Below are 20,036 nucleotides of genomic sequence, written 5' to 3' on the forward strand. Positions count from 1 at the left end.
GGACTGCCCTTTTTCTGAGCCTTTCCCCCTCTTCTCTTTGCTGTGTCTGGAAGTTCCCTGAAGCTTCTGGTGGCTTCACATGAGGCTCAGCTGAGCAGAGCTAGGGCTGACCCCAATGAAGTGTCTGTCTCTGCCACTGAATTTTGATGGACTTCTGTGTATGATACACACACCAACATAAAAAAAATGTGACCTCTTCCATCAGTATTGAAGGAGAATTCTGCCCACGTCTCTCCATCCCTCCCAAAATGCTGATTTGTGTAAGAGGTTTGCAGATCAGCTTTCGGGACCCTCTAATGACCATAATCTTTGGGAAAAGTCACAGAGGTTTTATTTGGATGCTAGAAGCCATGGCTTCAGTCCCAGATGGGGAGCTAGTCCAAAAGTCAACAGATAGAGGTCATGGCTGAATTAATAAATAAATACATGCTGGTTAGCAAGAAGTCAACTTCAGTAGAAGGAGGAAATTCACTGGGCATGTAATTCATGAAGGTTATTCCCAAGTTTTTGACAAAATAAGGAAATGTGGGATTTAATTGCTCATTTGCCCAGATGGTTTTATTTCTCAAATCCTTGTACTTGCACAAATTTTAATTTTTCAGATGAATGGGCTACATTACATCTTCCGCTTTGAGTATAATTTGGCAAGTGGTGTTTTAATCTTTGGTTTCACAGAAACTGGGTTTCATTTACCAAGTAATGTTGTGGATATAATATTATTGTTGTTATTATTTGCCTTTAAAAATAATAGGCAGGTTGTTTTCACTATGGCAGTGATTATCCAAATCACTGAGTTCTAGTTCTTACCTAATTAACAATAAGCAGTTTGAGAGGGTTTTACACTGTGATGATAGCTGCTGGTAATGAAAACCCAAGGATGACACATGAGATAAGTGGGGAAGCAGCTAAATCAGTAGGCAGCTCAGGTTATAGGCAGACAAGTGGGTAAATCAATAGATCTCTACTGGTTATCTGATCCTACAAGAGAGGAGATAAACCAAGGGAGGTGGAGGAAGAAGGAAAAATTAGGAGAGAGGGGATGAGGCTGTGATCTCTGATGGGAGCAGTCAGAGGACCTTGGAGGTCAACCACACATGGGTTTCATGGAGATCTATGGCTGAACCCAGAGCAGGGAGAGGCTGGAGCCAAGCCAAAGGAGACAGCGAGGGAAGGGAGGAAGGCAGGAGCTCTTCCTAATAGAACAAAGTGACCTTTAAAGCGCCACCTGAGTTTTCTACCTAATCTGGAGTGTGGTTCTTGGGATAATTACCCAGGATCCTTCCTCTGCTCTGAGAGGCCTCATTACGAATTAGTCACAGGGCTGCAGCAGGTAATGGATCATGACCAAGTCTCCTCTGATCTGATTAGCAGCCGAGCAGGAGCTGCTGACAGAAATCCATGTTCCTGCCTTTGTGTCACTCCAGCTCTGCGCCTGGCTCAATAAAAGAGCAGCTTCTTCGTGACAGGGAGGATTTCTCTGTCTGAACTTGCTGCTGCCCAGCCCTGGGACTTAGGGTTTCAAAGCTGTGCCTTTCAGGAGAGACAATGTGTGGAATGTGGTACTGATTGCCCTGCAAGGTGGCAAGGTGGTGATCAGCCAAAGGCTGGGCTCGATGATCTTGGTGGTCTTTTCCAACCTAAATGATTCCATGAAACCATGCAGGGTTTGAGCAGGTTGATTTTGGGGGAGGATGGTACAGGGTGTCTGTGCTGTATTTGTGGTTACTGGGACAGAAAAGAATCACTAATTTATAAACCAGTATCCTTGTGGGCCCAGCATGCATGACATGCTCTGGGGTATAGATATACACCTATATATACACAATATTTATCACAGAAGGTCTCCCTTTTTCCCAGTACTCCCTGAAGCAGGATCCCTGTGGTGATGCAGGGCAAAGGGAAAAGGGGATTTGTGTTCCTTGGACAAATGTCCCGGGCAGAAATTGGAAAATTTGACTTAAAAAAAGCATCACTTTGAAGAATTTCAGGAACTCCAAATTTCAGAGGCATGTCCTGTTGTATCAATACTGTTATTGACAGTATATGTCAATATTAGAGCATAACATTATTTCAGTGAGGTATAATCCTTCTGTGCAGTTCTAAACTGTGTAACAATAAACAGGAAATGTTGCATATCAGGTTGTTTGCTACATCAAATATGGTCATATATTATAATACTATACATAATGCATGTTGTATACAATACTTATATAATATTAAATATATTTCAATATTTAATATTATATTGTTATATATGTGTAAATACCCTTTTATATTATACATCTGCAACTACATAGAGAGATGTATTATATACCTACATAGCGTATATGATAGTATAACATTAAAATTTACATTACAATTACTATTAAAGCTTTTTCCAAGATGGAAAGAACAGTAATGACAACACAAAACATTTCAGCTTTTCACTGCAGTGAAATGAGGGAGTATGAAAAAATACATTTAGAAAGTCAAAAGTGCTTTTGGAGTCAACATGCTCTTGCAAAATGCTTCAATGGAACTGCATTTTCAACAGAGAACTCTTCTGTGGAAAATGTTTCAAATAGCTCTAATTTAGAGCTGGGGAAATTTACCTCTTTTAATGCAGGAAGCCTTTTATATACAGTCTAAAGCCAAACATCTATCTCTAATAGTTTTTCTAGGTGAATTAAGGACATGTTCCCTTGTCAGATACTTCATATTCTGCTTGTAGTTATCTAAGATAAACCTATACCATATCTGTGCTGCTTTTCATTTTTAAAGAGGAACTTCATGCTTTACAAAGTGGCAGAATTCTTCCTCTGATCAATAAATTACCTTCAAAACTAAGATATTCAAGTCAGCAGCAGACTTACCTTATGCATCTGTTATCAGCTCCTGAGGCTGCTGTTGGGGATGAGCCCACTCCTTGTGTCCCCTGGCTTGGATTGAGGGATTGTCCCCATGGAAATGGTCCAATATCCCAGTTTTTAAGACCAGCTTGTCCCTCTTCTTGGCTGCTGACATGAGGTTGTTTCATCAGTAGACAACAGTGAAAGATTGAAAAAAAAAATATATATATATATGGTTTTTTTGAATGTTTGCAATATCAAAAGAAATTTCTTAGAGAACAACACAGCATTTGGGATATCTTATTAGGGTTGTGGCTGGCAGCAGGACTTTCCCAGCTAGCACAAGCTGCTCAGTAGGGCTGTTATATTCCTTGGGATTACAGCTTCCCTGCTTTACAGGTAGCAACAGAAGCACACAGAACAGTGGTCTCAAAAGACTGATGCCACCTGTGCTTTACTGGCAACCATAACCCACTGAATTCCAGCAATATTTAGTCCCTGGGCATGGGATAGAACCACACATGAAAGAGAGGATGCCAGGACTGGGTGAGGTGCTGCTGCTGGCACAGAGCTTGTAAAATCTCTTGCTGATATCTAATCACAGAGACACTCAAAACTAAAGCAAAAAAAAATTGTATGAATCTGCCCTTGTCTGGGGATGATGAGGAATCTATGAATATTTACGTGTGTGTATATAAAAGTGCTTCTGTGGAAATAGGCACAGCTGTATTTCAGTGACACTGATTTCTTCCACAAGGAAATTCCTGGCTGGAAGATGTGAGTCACATGCAATCCCAGCAGCCTGTCTAAAGCCAGGGGGTTGTGTTTGTAGTGTGCACACTGGTGCTCCAGTGACTGGCTGGATTTGGGTGTCACTTGTACAAACACAGCTCTGAGTGTGGGCTTCTCATCAAATGCTTCAGGCAGCAGATGGGTTCTAGCAAAACTGCTTTCCTGATGAAGTTAAGTATTTATAAAAGTGTTCTGTTGAGTTGGTGCTAAGTGTACAGAGGTCTGATTGCCCTTTAAACGTTAAATTATTTCTTACAAGAGGGTGTTTTCCTGGAATTTTTTTTCCAGAAACCATGAGCTTTATGGGCAAAAAGCGAGTATCCATGTGAAACACTGCAGTGTTAAAACATGTTGTGTTTTGGAGATTACAGGGTATTCATGTTTCTGTATCTGCTGGAATGAACAGTGGATGTCCCTTGCAATGGGACATCAGTTTCCCTGAAACTTCAGTTGCTTTTTTCACTCCTATTCCTTCCACAGAAAAAAAAAAAAAGAAAATAAAAATCTCCAAAGCCAGGATCATTTGTAGCTGGGACCAAACATCTTGTTGTGCTTTATCCAAGTTAGAATTCAAAGAGACACTATGGTGAACTTAAGAGCCTGAGGTAATTTGATCATATTCAAAGAGCCAGAGCAGGTTGCTCCTCCATGAAGCAGAGTGGAAAATGTATTAATGGGACTTGGACCATGAATGAAGAGTCAGTGCACATCAAGAAGTCCAGCTCTGCTCTCATGTGAGCTTGAAAGCTCAGTGAGTACAGCTGCCTTCAGGCTTTCTGGTCCCCTTTGTGAATCGGTTCTCCAATAGCACTGCACTTTCATTCCATCCTAAAGGAAAGTTTGGGATCCTGGCAGGTGGGGCCATCACCAATATCAGTGTGAGGATTTGACAGGGGACCATCCCTCTGTAGTGGTTTTTTCAGATAAATCATAGAATTCCAGAATGCGATTGGAAGGGACCTTAACCTCATCCCATTCCAACCCTGCCATGGGTAGGGACACTTTCCACTATCTCAGGTTGCTCCAAGCCCTGTCCAGCCTGGCCTTGGACACTTCCAGGGATCTAGGGGCAGCCACAGCTTCTCTGGGCACCCTGTGCCAGGGCCTCCCCACCCTCACAGGGAAGAATTTCTTCTTAATGTCAAATCTTAACCTACTCTCTTTCAGTTTGAAGTCACTCCCTCTTGTCCTATCATTACAATCCCTGGAAGAGGCTGAGCTTCAGGACTTCCTGAAGAAGCAGGAAGAAATCTGAGCTTCTTGTTGAGACACATCTCAGAAAAGACCAAAGGGACCTCAAAATAATGATCTCTGCAGGCTAGTTTTGAGGTGTTTGTAGGGATGCTGTACTGGTCAGCTCTTTGTGTGTTCTTTCTAGTCCTCAACAGCAATGCAGAAAAGGCAGCAGGATCTATGCAGAAACAGTGTCTCTGGACTGGAAGTCCTTCCCTGTGCAAGTGTCACAAACACACTCCCAGCTGGAGGGTGCTCCAAGCTCATCCTGCCTGGAGGCAGCCAATGGGGTCAGGCAGAGGGGCAGCTTGCTGCCACCAGCCACGGTGCTCATCCAGACCAGGGGGAGAGGAAACAGTGCTCCCTGTGCCTTCCACAGCCTCCTGAGCCCCCAAACCTGCTCTTCCAGAGGGACCTCATTAAGGCTGAGGTGCTTCTCTGGATCCAAAAGCAAAAGGGTAATGGGGGTCCCAGGGTCACCACCTGCTGTTTTTCTCTTGTCTGAGTTGAACACAACCCATCAGAGATGGGTCTGCACTCCTGAAAGGGGTCACAACCCTTTTTGCCATTCCTGCACACTCTCATCCTCTGAATTATTGTCTGATTTTCATTCCACCCCAGTGAGCTGTCAGACATGGATCTGGTAAGGCAGAGCAGCAGGAACACAAACAGATGGGTTAATTGACCTGCGTGCCTTCATTACACTGCAGGTCAGCACTGCCATCAACTCCTCTCACTGCCCTCCAGTCCCTGGCCTTTTCCAAGTGGGGTCCCCTGAAAGGCTCGGAGTTATTGTCCCCTGCCTCATGCACCACAGACACTGACAGGGGCTGACAGGCAGGACTGGCCAGGTAGAAGCAAACAGCTGTGAATCCTCAGGGAGATCCACAGGGAGTCTGGAGGAGGACGGGATGGAAACCACGTACACTGTGCACAGGGCAAACACTGAAACTGTTATTGCATCCTCTGGTACCTGAGCAAGGTGCGCTTACACTGATGCCTGCACAGATGGATGGATACACAAACACTTGCCATGGAGAAAGGGACAAGGGGATAGATCTCCCTGCTAATGTAAGTCTGCCAAGCAACACTGAAATCATCAGCACTAAATCCATTTGCACTTTTATAGGATTTGGCAAGTAGCCTTCCTAGCAGGGAGCAAGCTGCGAAGGCTCAGGTACCCAGCTCCTGTATTTATGCTGTAGGAGCTGGGCACTTAACTCTGCAAGGGACTTTTATAAATCCCCTCTCGTGTTATTTTCCTTTCTTCTGTTTTGTGTTCCTTCTTATTTTCCCTTTCAGTGTGTATTTCCCTTTTTTCTGTGGAACCAAACCCATTTAGTATCTCTCAAAACAGGTCAGAGCAGCATAATGCTCATTGCTTCTGGACCAGCACTTGGTTTCAGGAGACAAAAAACACCACACCTGGGAATTAGGGAGGCTTTGCATTCAGGGCCTTGTACTATGCTGGGATCTGGGAATGGGATGAAAGAGTTCTGGGGAAGGGGGAGTTTCTTGTCACCCTTCTCCTGCATAGGAGATGGGCTCTGTTCTCAGCTAGTCTCTACTGCCCTGGAGGTATTAAATTTGTACCCTCCTTATTCATGACAGCTTTTAATTCTTCACCATAACTTTCCCAAACTGTTAATGAATTGGGTTTTGAAAGAGGAACAAATACTTGAAATTACTTTTTTATTCACTTTTTTTTTTCCTCCCATAACCCTGTTGCTCTCTCTCCAGGTCTCCAGATCATCTTCCCTCAGTATTTACAAGAAAAGTTTGTCCAGTCTGCCTTGAGTTACATCATGTGCAATGGGGAGGGCGAGTACATCTGCAGGGACAGCCAGTGTGGCTGCCAGTGCTCCGAGGAGTTCCCGCAGTGCAACTGCCCCATCACTGACATCCAGATCATGGAGTACACCCTGGCAAACATGGCCAAGACCTGGACAGAAGCCTATAAGGATCTGGAGAATTCAGGTAACTGAGTAAAACTTGCTTTTTCAATTTGTGGCAGGTCGTATCAGGTAAAAATCTTTTATTCCCTCAGTATAATGCTCCAGTTTGGCTAAAAATTAGAGGATATTGAACTCAAACCCAGGATCTTAGTCTTGAGGGAATACTCTTTTTTTCTCTATTAAACACACAGACAGGAACACACATGACACATGGAATTATGTTTATTATTCCATGGAAGTATATGTTTGGTTAAAAATCTGATTTTTCATACCAAACCATCTCCAAATCTCTCTTTTAATAGTTCTACAGAGAAACTTCCACAACATGAATGATGCAGAAATTGCTTTTCAGATTTGCATGAATGCTTTATTTTGCTTTGGTGGAAGCATTTCAGAGGGAGAAGAACACACGGGCCAGATGACACCTCCTTTGAGGCAGGGAGAAGGAGGGAAAATGACTCTTCTGTCCTGCAGGGCAATGTCTGCTGCTGGGAACATTTCTTTTTCCCACTTTCTCCCCAGGTGAGGCTGGGGGTGTCATCAGGATTTGTTCTGTTTTGATGCTGGTAGTGGGAGTACTTTACCCATAGTAGGTGTCTTGTACTCACAGGATACACATTCCTGAGGGCTTGAGGTAGGAAAGAGCAACATTTTCAGTGAATTCTCTCCTTTAGCAAGTGGCCTTCCTGCCCTGAAACCACACAGGCACCAAGCAGAACTTCATCAGGAACTTGTCCTTGTGCTCTCATCTTTCAGTCTTAACCAGCCACTTTCCAAGGCATTTTCTTCAATGATTTTTGTCACAACTGCCCAGATCTCCATCTCAGGAAGGAAAACTGTGAGAAAAGGACCATCTAGCTCAATTCAAGACAAATCCTTCATAAGTTTTCTTTCTTTCTTCATGTTAAAAGTCACCTTAATCCCTTTAAAAGCTGAAATACAGTAGCCTGTGATGTTTCCTCAAAGGGCTGTTGAGGATTTGCTTCATATTTCAACACGTGGACCCTGCTGTGTTTGTGCTGCTGCACACATCCTTATGTTCCACTCATGCTGTCACCATGGTGCTCAAGCAGCCAGAGCAGCCAGGGTGGGAGTTAATGGCCCAAGGCTAATGACCACCTTGACCAGATCCCCTGGGCACCCTGGGGAGCCACAGGGCTGGGCAGTTCCAGGAGCAGGTCACCAGCTAGCGAGGTCAGATGTTTCCTGTGAGTTTCGATGGGTTCACAGATGGGCTGGGTAACACCAGGGCAAACCAGAAATGTGGATTTCAGGAGCTTTGGCCAGCTCAGTACTACACAAGTTTACAAGGATTACTGGCAGTGCCTGCCAGCACAGCTCTGCCACTGGTTATGTGTTAGCAGTTGTTAGCTCTGGCACAGCATCTTCACACAAGGTGCTCAAGAGCCACAGGTTGGTCTCATCAAGCCCCTTCCCTTCCCAGGGGATCTAACCCAGCACTGAGAAGGTGGGAGCCCTGTGGAGAGGGGAGCTCCAGTCCCACATGCTGTCCTTGCTGCACTCAATCCAAGCACAGGCTGGGGTAGATAATCATATTCAGGCTCCCTCCCCTTGAGATTTGAATGGGGGAAGGTGTTTTTCATTTGCCATGTTAAAGTGACATATTGCAGTGCAATTTCTGCCATATTCCACCCAGGGCTGGAGGCTTTTCAGGGCTAGATGGAGTGATTATCTTTATGTCTAAAGCTGCTGCATCTGATTCATCACTTTGATGCATCATGCGTGAACTGATCCTTTGAGATGGAAGTTGCTATCACAAAAGACTGCAATATTAGTGTTTTGCTTCTTTGTTTTAATAAATATTCCCAATAACTAGAGGATTTTCTTCATTATGAACAGCAGAGGAGAAATCTCTGATGACATCTGAAGGCTTTTCCAATAAAGTGGACTGAAAGGCACAGGAGTGCTCTGAAAGCAAATACCATTTTGCACAGGAAGCCACTGAAAGCCCAAAACATTTGTATTCTGCTTCTGGTCTGTGTTGGATCCTCTGTTAATTTGAAAAAATCATGCAGGGCAAATCAAGAGTTGCTGAGATGTGGAATAGTATCTTCAAAGTCAAGGAGGCTGCAGTGAACTGAAGCTGCTTTGAATCAGCTCAGGATTTTTTTTAGCCCTGTGCTTCACTGCTTGTGGGTAAATTGAGAAAAATAATGCTGCCTTATTCTTGGCATTTTCGAATGGCTGGTCAAAAAATTCAGTGATTGTAGATTAAAGAAATTGCCAACTTTTAATTAAGTCATTTGGTGGAGTTAATTTGTTTGTTTATCAAGACTATTGCTTTCTGATGTAAATGGGATTTTTTTTTTTTTTAACACTGGCAAAAGGAAAATTTCATCTGTGAAAGAAATGTCTGACCTGTCAATTCCCTGTGGTGCCACTTGTGATGCTGAGTCACTGCCATGGGACTGCCTTAGGGATGGGGTGACTCAGCAGACAGAGGCGCCAAGCTGCATCACGGGAGGTGTAGTTCCAGCCATCAGCAAGGTTTGCTGTGCAGAGGAATAAAATAACAACAAATGCAAACAGACTTGTTCATTAATTGGAAATTCTCAGGGTTAAGTATAAACTATTCCCAGAAACAGGGAATATCCCCATCCATACCACTGGTTTCCAGGCAGAGTTATAAATAAATATAAATAATGAAGAAACTATGTTGGTTTTAAAGTACTTTTCTTTTTCTTCATCACCCTAATTTTTTAACAACCCCATCCAGCTTTTATTTTGCCAGATTTGCTGCTCATTTGTTTTTCCCCTAGCGTTGCACTGCGGTAGCAAAATGTGCACACTGCACCGAAATTCCTGCCTCGCCCGTCTCGATGAAAAATGTACCACATTCATCATCAGAGGGAAAAGAGCCTGGGCTCCTGCACAAAAAGGCTTTTGAGGAAATTGATTTATAAGGGGCGGGAAGCAAATGCAAGGCTTTTACTGCTGAAAGGTACCCGGAGTAATCAGCATGGTCAACAGAAGCATTTATACCTGATGGTGGTTTCAGAGGTCCACAGAAAAAGCACAGTCAGGTTTGGGGAGGAGAAGGGCACTGGCAGCAGCATTAAAAACAGAGTGAAAACCCTGAGAGATGACTAAAAAAAAAATCTCTTGGTTATCTTTGGGGAAGAAAGGAGACAAGCAGATGTCCCACGGATGTTGGTAGTGCAGTGGTGATGATTGTTTTTATGAGGAGCTCGGTTACACCATGTGATGAGTAGGATGTGAACATCCATTTACCATCCATGTCAGGATGGGACTGACTAATGTACAGATATCCTTTGTTAGGCAGTTGAGCATGAACTGCAAGTTGATGAATAATAGGAAATCTGTTATGCAAATATCTTTAACTTTGTACTATAGAATTTAAATTATCTGATTTTTTTTCCCACTAATTCTATGGATTATTTCTTTTATTATTTGAAAAGATGTCAGCCTTTACAAGCCCTCCTTTTCTTTCTGAAAATAGGATGAAGGAATTGAAAAAAAAATATTGGGAAAGGATCAGAAATAATGTAGAAAATGTAGAGGAAAAGATGGCTATACCTCTTGTTGGCTTGTTTGGGAAGTTTATGGCAGGGTCCTAGTCCAGCCTCTCTCTAGAAGCAGGACCACAGCCAGCACTAGGTCAGGCCAGCCTTGGTTTTGTCTAGCAGAGTCTAAAATGAGAGATTTTTATACATCTCTGATCATGTTCCAGCACTGCATTACCTCCAAGAGATGAAGTTTTTCAGTAAATCATTTTAATTTCACAAGCTGCAAACTGTGTTTTGCTCCTTGTTATAGCTACTGTCTCTCAAAAGAGGAGTTTTGTTCATATCTGAGAGTACCTTTTGCTGTAATTAAATATCCCTTGGCCGCCTCTTTACCAAATGAGGCCAGTGCAGCTCCCCACACCTGACTTTGCAGAACTTGTGCTCAGAGCACCTTGGTGTCCCTCAGCTCTGCCCTCCCAGTCTCTGTTCATTCCTTTCAGGTGAGTGCCCCAGGTGTAGAACTGCCAAGAAAAGGAGAATATCCACTTCCCCCACCAGGATTCGGCCCAGTATGAATTTTTTTTTTCCAGGGAGAACAGGATGTTGACCCACCTCAGCCCCCAGGGTCTTCCTCAGCTGATTGTGCCCAAGGCTCTGCTGACACGTGGGGTTTTTCTCTCCTGGTACAAAACATTGTTCTTGTTGTTATTGCATTTTATGGAGTTCTTATTGTCCCACTCATTGCATTTCTCAAGGTCTCACTGTGTCAAATATGGTTTTCTAGCATCAAAAATTGAGTTATTTTCCCCTGAGAAAGTTGGAACCATCTGGTTTTTCCTTATCTGAGGATGTCCCAGCCTGGTAATCAGAGTCTGAGCAAACCACCCTTCTCAGGTAGAAAGGAGGGGCTGATCATAAACAGAAACAGTACCAGAATTTCTGATTGTGATGAAAAAAAAAACCCTCAAACAAACCCTGCATAACAGTGGGTTTTTTTCATTATCAAACAAAATAAAATGGAAATAAAGTGATCAAAAAACAACAAACACAACAAACAGCAACACTGAACAATATATTTTTCGATCAATTGGATTTGTTCCCTTTGGTTAAAATTGATACCTTTTGTTCTCACCCGAGCCCTGCAAACTATTTTATTTTATTTTCCTCATTACAAAATGCAACTCATTTAACTTCAAATGGAATTAAATGAGAGGTAAGAATCAGAATGCTCTTTTTAAAAAATGCAAAAGCAGGACATTTTAACAGCATCCAAAGCTTTCCTCTGGAGAATTTTTAAAGCTTTGTTTTTCCCCCTTTTTTTTTAATTACACAGCAAAATGCTTTGCCTTCAACAACAAACAGCATTTCAGGACCAGCTGAAAAACAACTTAAATGAGAACTCTTTAAGTGAAAATGATTACAACTCCCAGCTTTTTGTTTCTAACCCTTAGACTATAACATCATGTTCCAGAGAATTTCTGGTTTGTTTTTTTTTCCTCACTGTGTACATTTTAACTGTGTTGTTTCACCTTGATATTCACTATAGGGCTTTTTTACCTATATGGTATCAGCAACAGCCATGGAATTAGTGGCTTCCTGGGACAGAGGGACAGAGCAGTGAGCTAATGGACATCACCTTCCCCTGCAGAGCTGATGGCCTCGTTGTCACTGCTTTTTCTCCACCCTCTTAATAAAAGCTTTGTTACAGCTTGGAAACCTCCGTATTTCTGCCCATTTTGTCGCCCTGTTCTTTTAAAAGTTTTAAAGTTCTTTTAAAAGTTTTCTATGCCTTCTGATGTTTACATATTTCTACTGGAATTCTCACGCACTGCTCATGTAAATAATGATTGTTTTGCATTCTTCTTTGTGGGAGGAGAGAATTGATGGACTGTTGGTTTGACCAGTGTGGTTGGAGAGGTGGCAATTTCATCCTCCAATCCACTGTCACATTTGGAATTCTATATATTGTGAGGTCAGAAATAAAACTTCCTCTTTTCCTTCTTTTGCATCTTGAGTGGATGTGCGAGTTATTTTGTGCCGTAGTGCGACACCATTTCTTGTGTGTGTTCCAGATGAGTTTAAATCCTTCATGAAAAGGCTACCTAGCAATCACTTCCTGACCATTGGGAGCATCCACCAGCACTGGGGGAATGACTGGGACTTGCAGAACCGCTACAAGCTGCTGCAGAGCTCGCTGGAAGCCCAGCGCCAGAAGATCCAGCGCACTGCCCGCAAACTCTTTGGCCTCAGTGTCCGGTGTCGGCACAATCCTAACCACCAGCTGCCTAGGGAAAGGTACCTCCACCCTTTCTCGGGCATGGGGGAGTTGGGCTGAGGGGCTGGTGGAGCTGAGCTTGGGTTTGAGTCTAATCCCAACAGGCTGTGTATGGACGTAGGGGGTGTTGGCATGGGTGTTTGGGGGAAACGGTAAAATCTGGGAGTGAGTTGAAATTCCTGGAGGTGTAGGTAACTTTTGTCACATTCCTGACTACATTGATATCCTTTCTGTGTGGTTTTACCTACCTGGGGAAGGGCATCACCTATTCTTTAAGTTCTGCAAGAATATGTTTAGTCTGTTCTGCAGCCTAAGCTGTTTTTTTGTGGTATTGCCTCAAGATCCACAGCTAAGCTTTCAGCCTCCACTTGCTTTTAAAAGATACATGTGGAGCACAAGGTGCTTCATCCCATTTTTGGATTGTTCTCCTCAATATCTCCAGAGTGAAAGGAGAAGCTTTAGTTTCACTTGGAATACATCACATTTTTGCTGCGAGATGCAGTGTGAACCTGTAAAACCTCACTGAGCAGAAGCCTTGCAAGGTTATTACAGGTGAAGAGAGCAGATTTTCCATTACTGCTACAGCAATTATTGATATCTAATAATCCCCTCCTGCTGGCTCCTTTCAGCCCTGGATTTTCATAAACATCTCTTGTTGTGTCTTTCTACATTGTCTGGACTGAAGCAATACGAAAAATCTTGGGGGGAAAAAAAATGAGTCTGAGTGCATTTTCTTCTGTGCTTCTCTTGGAAGGGTCAGACCAAGTTAATATTTGAAGAGAAACTGTTTGTCCACTTCCTTCATTGCCTAAATATTCTGTTTCAAGACAAAATTGACAGATACACTGCTGTCTACTGCTCTCATCCAGTGCCCTGGCTGCTGAACACGCTGACTTCATTTCATCACTGTGCAGCTCAGAAAATTCTTCCAGGGCTTAACACCTCTTTAATTACAAAGAAATCTCATGTTTCTAGACAAAAAATTGATGGACTTACTAGGGATGAGGAGAAATATCTATTAAATATAAGAGATTATGAAATAAAGTCTTTGGAGAGCTTCCTGAACCTGGCCCATCCCTGCCAACCGGCTGAGCTGTTCTGACCAGGCTGAGTGCTAGAGGAGCCACAGGCATGTCTAAGGTGGATTTTTATTTGTTTTTGAATTTTTAACAACAACAACAACAAAGTGAAGCAGCAGCGAGGAAACCTCCATCCAACCATGTTACTACAAAACTTTCAGACAAATATGTCTTCAGCATTTATCATCTATTTTAAAAACCCAGCCAAGCAGAAAGGGAGCCTCCAACTACTACAAAGAAATCTGGGGGAAGGAGGGTGGAATGGATGATGGCAGATGGGTTTTTAACTGACTGATGTGCTTGATTTGTTTAAGTCAACATCAGCAGGCATATTATAATTTCTTTTCTTGTTTGTCATTCTGCATCTGCAGCTAGGCAGGGGAGCAGTGTGGTAGGAGCTCTGTAGTGGAAGAGGTACAACCCATCTTTCTCCTCACAGAGCTGGGAAATACTCTCATTTTCTAATTGTTGCTGTACAGAATGACAGAGGCTTATCAAGCATGCCAGTGGCTTTGAAACGATGCCATGGTTCTATTAAGAGCAAGCCTCTCTCTCCTTAATACACAGAATTGTAAGCTTGCATTATACATTCAAAGGCAATGCAAACAAAAAAACAAAAAAAAAAAAAACAAAAAAAAAAAAAAAAAAAAAAAAAAAGAGATTGCTGTTGATTGCTGTCAGGGAAAGGAAGAGGTGGTGTTTCCAAAAGGAAGATAAGAAAGGAAGAGTAGGGATTCTGGCAATTAGGCTGATTCTCCATGACCCTTTGCAATGGCTAAGGAGACAGAAATATCTATATATATATATATATATTTATTTATATATCTAGATATTTATATTTATATATCTATATATCTATATATCTATTTATCTATATATCTATATTGTATCCATGGAAATATAAATAAATAAATAAATAAATAAATAAATAAATATAGGTATAGATATATAGATACCAATATGTTTGGTCTGTACTCCTTTTGTCAAAACCCAGGAAAGATTACAGGTTTAAAACAGAGGCAAGTCTGTTGGTTTAAAAAGGAGACCACTCCTCAGTTAATAAAACTTTGATCTTGAATGATCACCCGTAGTTTTATTTTAAAGCACTAGATGTAAAATAGAAATAACATCCAACGGAGAGAGGGGTTATACTTGTTCTGGCCTGCAGCCAAAATACATCTCACAGCTGCTGAGAAAAAAAATAGCATTTTTTACTTCACTGTTCCATACAGAAAACCAAAAGTACCCCCAGAGCAGCTAGCACTGGTTGGAAAGTGAAAGGTGAGTTTACAAAGAAAATTACTTAAGTCCCTGCCTTTTTTCCTGCAAATAAAAACCAAAAATCTGTCTGGCTCCCTGTTCCCAGCATTGCCAGGGAGCCACATGTCCAGTGAGCAACAGTCAGAGAATACTGCAAAGTAATTCTTACTCAGAGCTTGGCCTGCAGATCATATTTATTTTCACTTAAGAATCATGGAATCATTGAGGTTGGAAAAGACCTCCAAGATCAATGAGTCCAACCTGTGCTTGATCCCCATCTTGTCACCCCGACCAGAGCAGTGAGTGCCACATCCAGGCGTTCCTTGGACATCTCCAGGGGTGGGGATTCCCACCACCTCCCTGGGAATATTTTAAATGAAGATCAGTGGCTACTCTGGTACTGGTTTCCAGCTATTCAACAGTGGATCTTTCCAGCATCCTCCTGCTCTGACACCTCTTAGGTACAATGCCATGAGCCTGAGGCATCAGAAGGGTGTGTTTTAACAAGTTACCTCCTGTCAGCTGAAGGACTTTGGCTGGTCCTGTGTATATTCTTAACCTGTCCCATTTGCAAGAAAAAATGGGATAATTTATACCACTTCTCTCTCACTCTCTCACACTCCCCATTGTCGTGTTTGTAGCTGATGCCCAGCTCTGCCCTAGAATCTACATTTTTATTTAATTACATCCTTTACTGCTGCCATCAGCAGATGGTGGGTAGTCTCTTGTTTCATTTTCTTCTTGGTTTTTTTAGTTCTACTTGTGTCTTTGCTGAAAGTTAAGACACACACACACCAACAACAAACAACCTCCCATCCATCCTACACAAAGTCTGTCTGGGGAACAGGAAATTTACTGGGGTCCATTGCAAGATACCAGCTGAGGTTTCTTTCCCATTTTGTTCTACTGGCTGTTAGTATAAAGAAGGACAGAACTATCCAGTGATTTTTTTTCCTAAGACAGACCACTCCCAAAATGGACAGAATGTGGTCACCTGTCTCTAATTTATACTGTGTCCCCTGCTATGGCCTGGCAGTCCTTGGCCCAGCATCTCAAGGGCATTATCAACACCTAAAACCTGTGCAAAACATCAGTCCAGCACTGCACAAATCCAGGTGCATTTGACTGGCTTTCCAAACAGGAAACACAAATCTTCAGATGGATGAAAATATATTTGTATTGCTGAAAAGTGAGCAAAAATTTACCTGTGAGCAGAAAGCAGCCTCAGTCCCTGGGATGGTTTGGAAATGCTTGTTGCTGTCAGCTTGTGGCTGTGTTTTACAGCCACACTGTGCAGTGCTGTCCCCTCCCCTCCGAGGCAGAGCTGTCCAGGAATTAAGAGAAGCCCTGTGCACATTTTTGAGGGACTAGGGCTGTCATTGTCTCCCACTACAGAAGATATTTATGGAGGTCACTGCCTCGCTCCCAAGCTCCCCAGCCAACCTTGTCCTTTCCACCAGCAGAAGAGCTTCTCTTGGCTGGGAATAGGGGAAGGAGACTTTGGCAGCCCTGTACCACAGGAAGAATGGGAAATTTGTCTGTTCCCACATCCAACACTTCAAAATTTTTCTTCTAATGCCCTTCCTTTTTTCCTCACCCTGTTTTCCCCTTCTTTTTACTCCCTTTCTTCCTGCTTTTCATTCCTGCCTGTTCTCTTTCAGTTGTTGCTGTTGCAGTTTTTCCCTTTCTCCACCCATTACTCCTGCCCACTGTGTTTCTCTCTTATTTTTCCTTTTACCTGCACATTTTCCTCTCTTTCTTTCCCAACCTTTCTGCTTCTGCTCCTTGATTATTTCTTTCCTTCCAGTGCTTTCCTCTGTTTTACACTCTCATCCCCCCACTTGCTCCCTCCCCCTAATCATCTTGCTGTTCTTTGCTGCTGTATCATTTAATGCCTTCTTTGATACAGCCTACAGCTTAATGATTATTCAGAGGTCAGGCGATGCAGGTGCCATGAATTTCACTAATCCAGCTCTGAGAGCCTCTGTCCATAATCACTCCTCCTGTTCTACAGGGGCTGAATCCTAATTTGTCATTAGCCAGTCCTCTCACTGCAGCACTAGCAAGAACTTTTTGCCCAGAGGAGACAATGAAGTATTCATTAGCCAGGGGGGAGGTGGAGGGGAGGGAGCAGCGGCTGCACAGAGGGTTCTGCTGAGGGCTGCTGAGAAAGGAGTCGCTGTACCCAGCTTTCCTGGGGCAGTGGGAAGGGGGGAAAAGGGGGAAACAAGGCAACATGGCAAGTGGGCTGTGCAAAAAGTGAACGTGGGTTGCAGTGTCATTTTCTAGGAGTTGTTCCAGGGCTGCAGGATGTGGAGTTGAAAGTGCTGATCCAGCAGCTGTGGGAGTGGTGGGGCTCAGGGGTGGGTGAGTGGGGCTGATTTTAAGGGAGAGACTCCAAGAGGTGGTTAATTAGCAGAAGTCTTTTGTGGTTTTTTTAAGGAGGAATAGTTTTAGCAGCTTTGTCTCTGTGCATCCTGGCTTCCACCCTCTTTTCTACTGTTCTGAGCTCTGCACCATAAGCAGAGGTTGCTGCTTGCTTTGCCTTGTCCTGTTATGGGTCTGTTTTTTAGAGGGTGGGGCCAATTGCCAATTACCTGAAGAGCAGTTTTCACCTGCTAGCCTGGGAGGTCTGCTGCCCTTGTGGCATCTGATAGCCCCAGAGCCTCTGGCATGGCTTTATCAGCTCCATTCCCATGTCACTGTGGCCCTGCTGGGATCCTTGGCAGGACCCAGTGCCTGTCTCAGCTCCTAGTGCAGAGTGAAGAGAGAGAGCTCAGATGAGCATTTCTAACTGGTAGCAATTTCTTAGAAGGCTTTTGCTCATCACCAAAGGAGTAAACAGCAGATTAAAGATTCAGTCTAGAAATAGACTGGAATAGCTCCCAGATGCCACGGCAGGGCATCGATGTTCCAACAGCTCTGCTTCAGAGATATCCCTGAAAACACTGTAGCTCCAGCAAGATGCCAACACCGAGTCCCTGTGCGGTCTTACAGTGCTAATTCTTCCTTTCCCTCACCTGCAGGACGATACAGGAATGGCTTACCCGAGTCCAGTCCCTGCTCTACTGCAACGAGAATGGGTTCTGGGGGACATTTCTGGAAAGCCAACGGAGCTGCGTTTGCCACGGTGGCACCAGTCTGTGCCAGCGCCCCATCCCCTGTATCATTGGGGGCAACAACAGCTGTGCCATGTGCAGCCTTGCCAACATCTCCCTCTGCGGCTCGTGCAACAAGGGCTATAAGCTTTACCGAGGCCGCTGCGAGCCCCAGAACGTGGACTCAGAGCGGAGCGAGCAGTTCATCAGCTTTGAGACGGACTTGGACTTCCAGGACCTGGAGCTGAAGTACCTGCTGCAGAAGATGGACTCCCGCCTGTACGTGCACACCACTTTCATCAGCAACGAGATCCGCCTGGACACCTTCTTCGACCCGCGGTGGCGCAAGCGCATGTCCCTCACCTTGAAGAGCAACAAGAACCGGATGGACTTCATCCACATGGTGATCGGGATCTCCATGCGCATCTGCCAGATGCGCAACAGCAGCCTAGACCCCATGTTCTTTGTCTATGTCAACCCGTTCAGCGGGAGCCACTCGGAAGGCTGGAACATGCCTTTTGGGGAGTACGGCTACCCACGCTGGGAGAAAATCCGCCTCCAAAACAGCCAGTGCTACAACTGGACCCTGCTGCTGGGCAACCGGTGGAAAACCTTTTTTGAGACCGTCCACATCTACCTACGCAGCCGGACTCGGCTGCCCTCCCTCCTGCGCAACGAGACTGGCCAAGGGCCCGTGGACCTGTCCGACCCCTCCAAGCGCCAGTTCTACATCAAGATCTCAGACGTGCAGGTCTACGGCTACAGCCTGCGCTTCAACGCGGACCTCCTGCGCAGCGCGGTGCAGCAGGTCAACCAGTCCTACACGCAGGGCGGGCAGTTCTACTCCTCCTCCTCCGTCATGCTCTTGCTGCTGGATATTCGGGACCGAATCAACCGCCTGGCGCCTCCGGTGGCCCCAGGGAAGCCCCAGCTGGATCTGTTCTCTTGTATGCTCAAGCACCGCCTGAAGCTCACCAACAGCGAGATCATCCGAGTGAACCACGCCCTGGACCTGTACAACACCGAGATCCTCAAACAGTCCGACCAGATGACAGCCAAACTCTGCTAACCCTGGACTTAGCAATGGACACTTTGGTGATTGATCCTTTTGCTGTATAAAAAAAAATAAATAATAAAACAAACAAAACAAAACCCAAAAAAAAAAAAAAGAAAAAAGAGAAAGAGAAAAAAAAAGTTAAAAGGAAGAAGTAAAAGTGGGGGGAAAGAACAAAGAAAAGGGGAAAAATACGATTTGTAAAATGTAATTAATATACAAAAGAGGAAAACAAAAAGAGGAAATTCTTCATTTGTTGAAAACTAAACCCGTTCTAGCAGCTGTATAAGACTGTCAGGCATGTTTGTTATTTCTATAATCCGTCATAAAGGGTAACACCGTACTCTCTCTTGACCTTGGGGGTATTGCTTGTGAGTCCTTAGGGGCAGCAGAGGAAATAAAGGGAGGAGCAGAGAGAGGGGCAAACTTCTGTACTGAACTGTCAAGTTTTCTGCTATGCAGGTGCCAAGACAAAGAGACATACAAAAAAAAAAAAAAATCAAAGCAAACAAACAAACAAACAAGAGTTATATGTAAATGTAAAAGAGCTACCATTATTCCTATAGTGGGAGTAAATGGCTAAAGATAAAAGATATTTCTTCTGTTGAGATTTATGCCAGCTTTATGTTGAGTTATTCCCACAGCCTGTGCTGAGCTTTGCTGGAGGACAGGAGGGGATGGCAGCCCTTGGGGAGTAAAACTGATGCCTCCTTGGTGAGACCACAAAGAAAAGGTGGAGTGTGGTGCAGGGCTCAGGTGTCCTTGCTTTGGGATTTCCATCTTGGAAGACGTTTCACCAGAGGCAGAGGCTCAGCAGATGCTGGAAAATGGGATGTGTTGGGTTGTTTAGCTTGACCTGCAGTTTGTGCCCTGCCCTGGGCTGGTGCTGCCTTCAGTGGTTCCAGAGGAGGAGCAGCACCTGTAAATCTTCACTCACTCATCTTTCAGGCCCTTCTAGATAGTCCCTAAAGCAG

General features: G+C 44.0%; 1 protein-coding gene across 4 annotated transcripts in view; it reads left to right on the forward strand.

Annotated features, from left to right (window-relative positions):
- The window catches only part of BRINP1 (BMP/retinoic acid inducible neural specific 1), an 89,377-nt gene extending 69,701 nt beyond the window's left edge, over positions 1-19,676 (forward strand). For all 4 annotated transcript variants that reach the window (XM_068211449.1, XM_068211451.1, XM_068211452.1 and 1 more), the window contains exons 6-8: positions 6,594-6,830; positions 12,369-12,591; positions 17,937-19,676. In XM_068211449.1, the coding sequence (XP_068067550.1) occupies positions 6,594-6,830; positions 12,369-12,591; positions 17,937-19,077 (1,601 nt within the window). In that variant the 3' untranslated portion in view covers positions 19,078-19,676. The remainder of the gene's footprint in view (positions 1-6,593; positions 6,831-12,368; positions 12,592-17,936) is intronic.
- The last annotated feature ends 360 nt before the right edge of the window (positions 19,677-20,036 follow it).

This window comes from Anomalospiza imberbis, chromosome 21, assembly GCF_031753505.1.
Source record: "Anomalospiza imberbis isolate Cuckoo-Finch-1a 21T00152 chromosome 21, ASM3175350v1, whole genome shotgun sequence".
Classification (NCBI taxonomy): Eukaryota; Metazoa; Chordata; class Aves; order Passeriformes; family Viduidae; genus Anomalospiza; species Anomalospiza imberbis.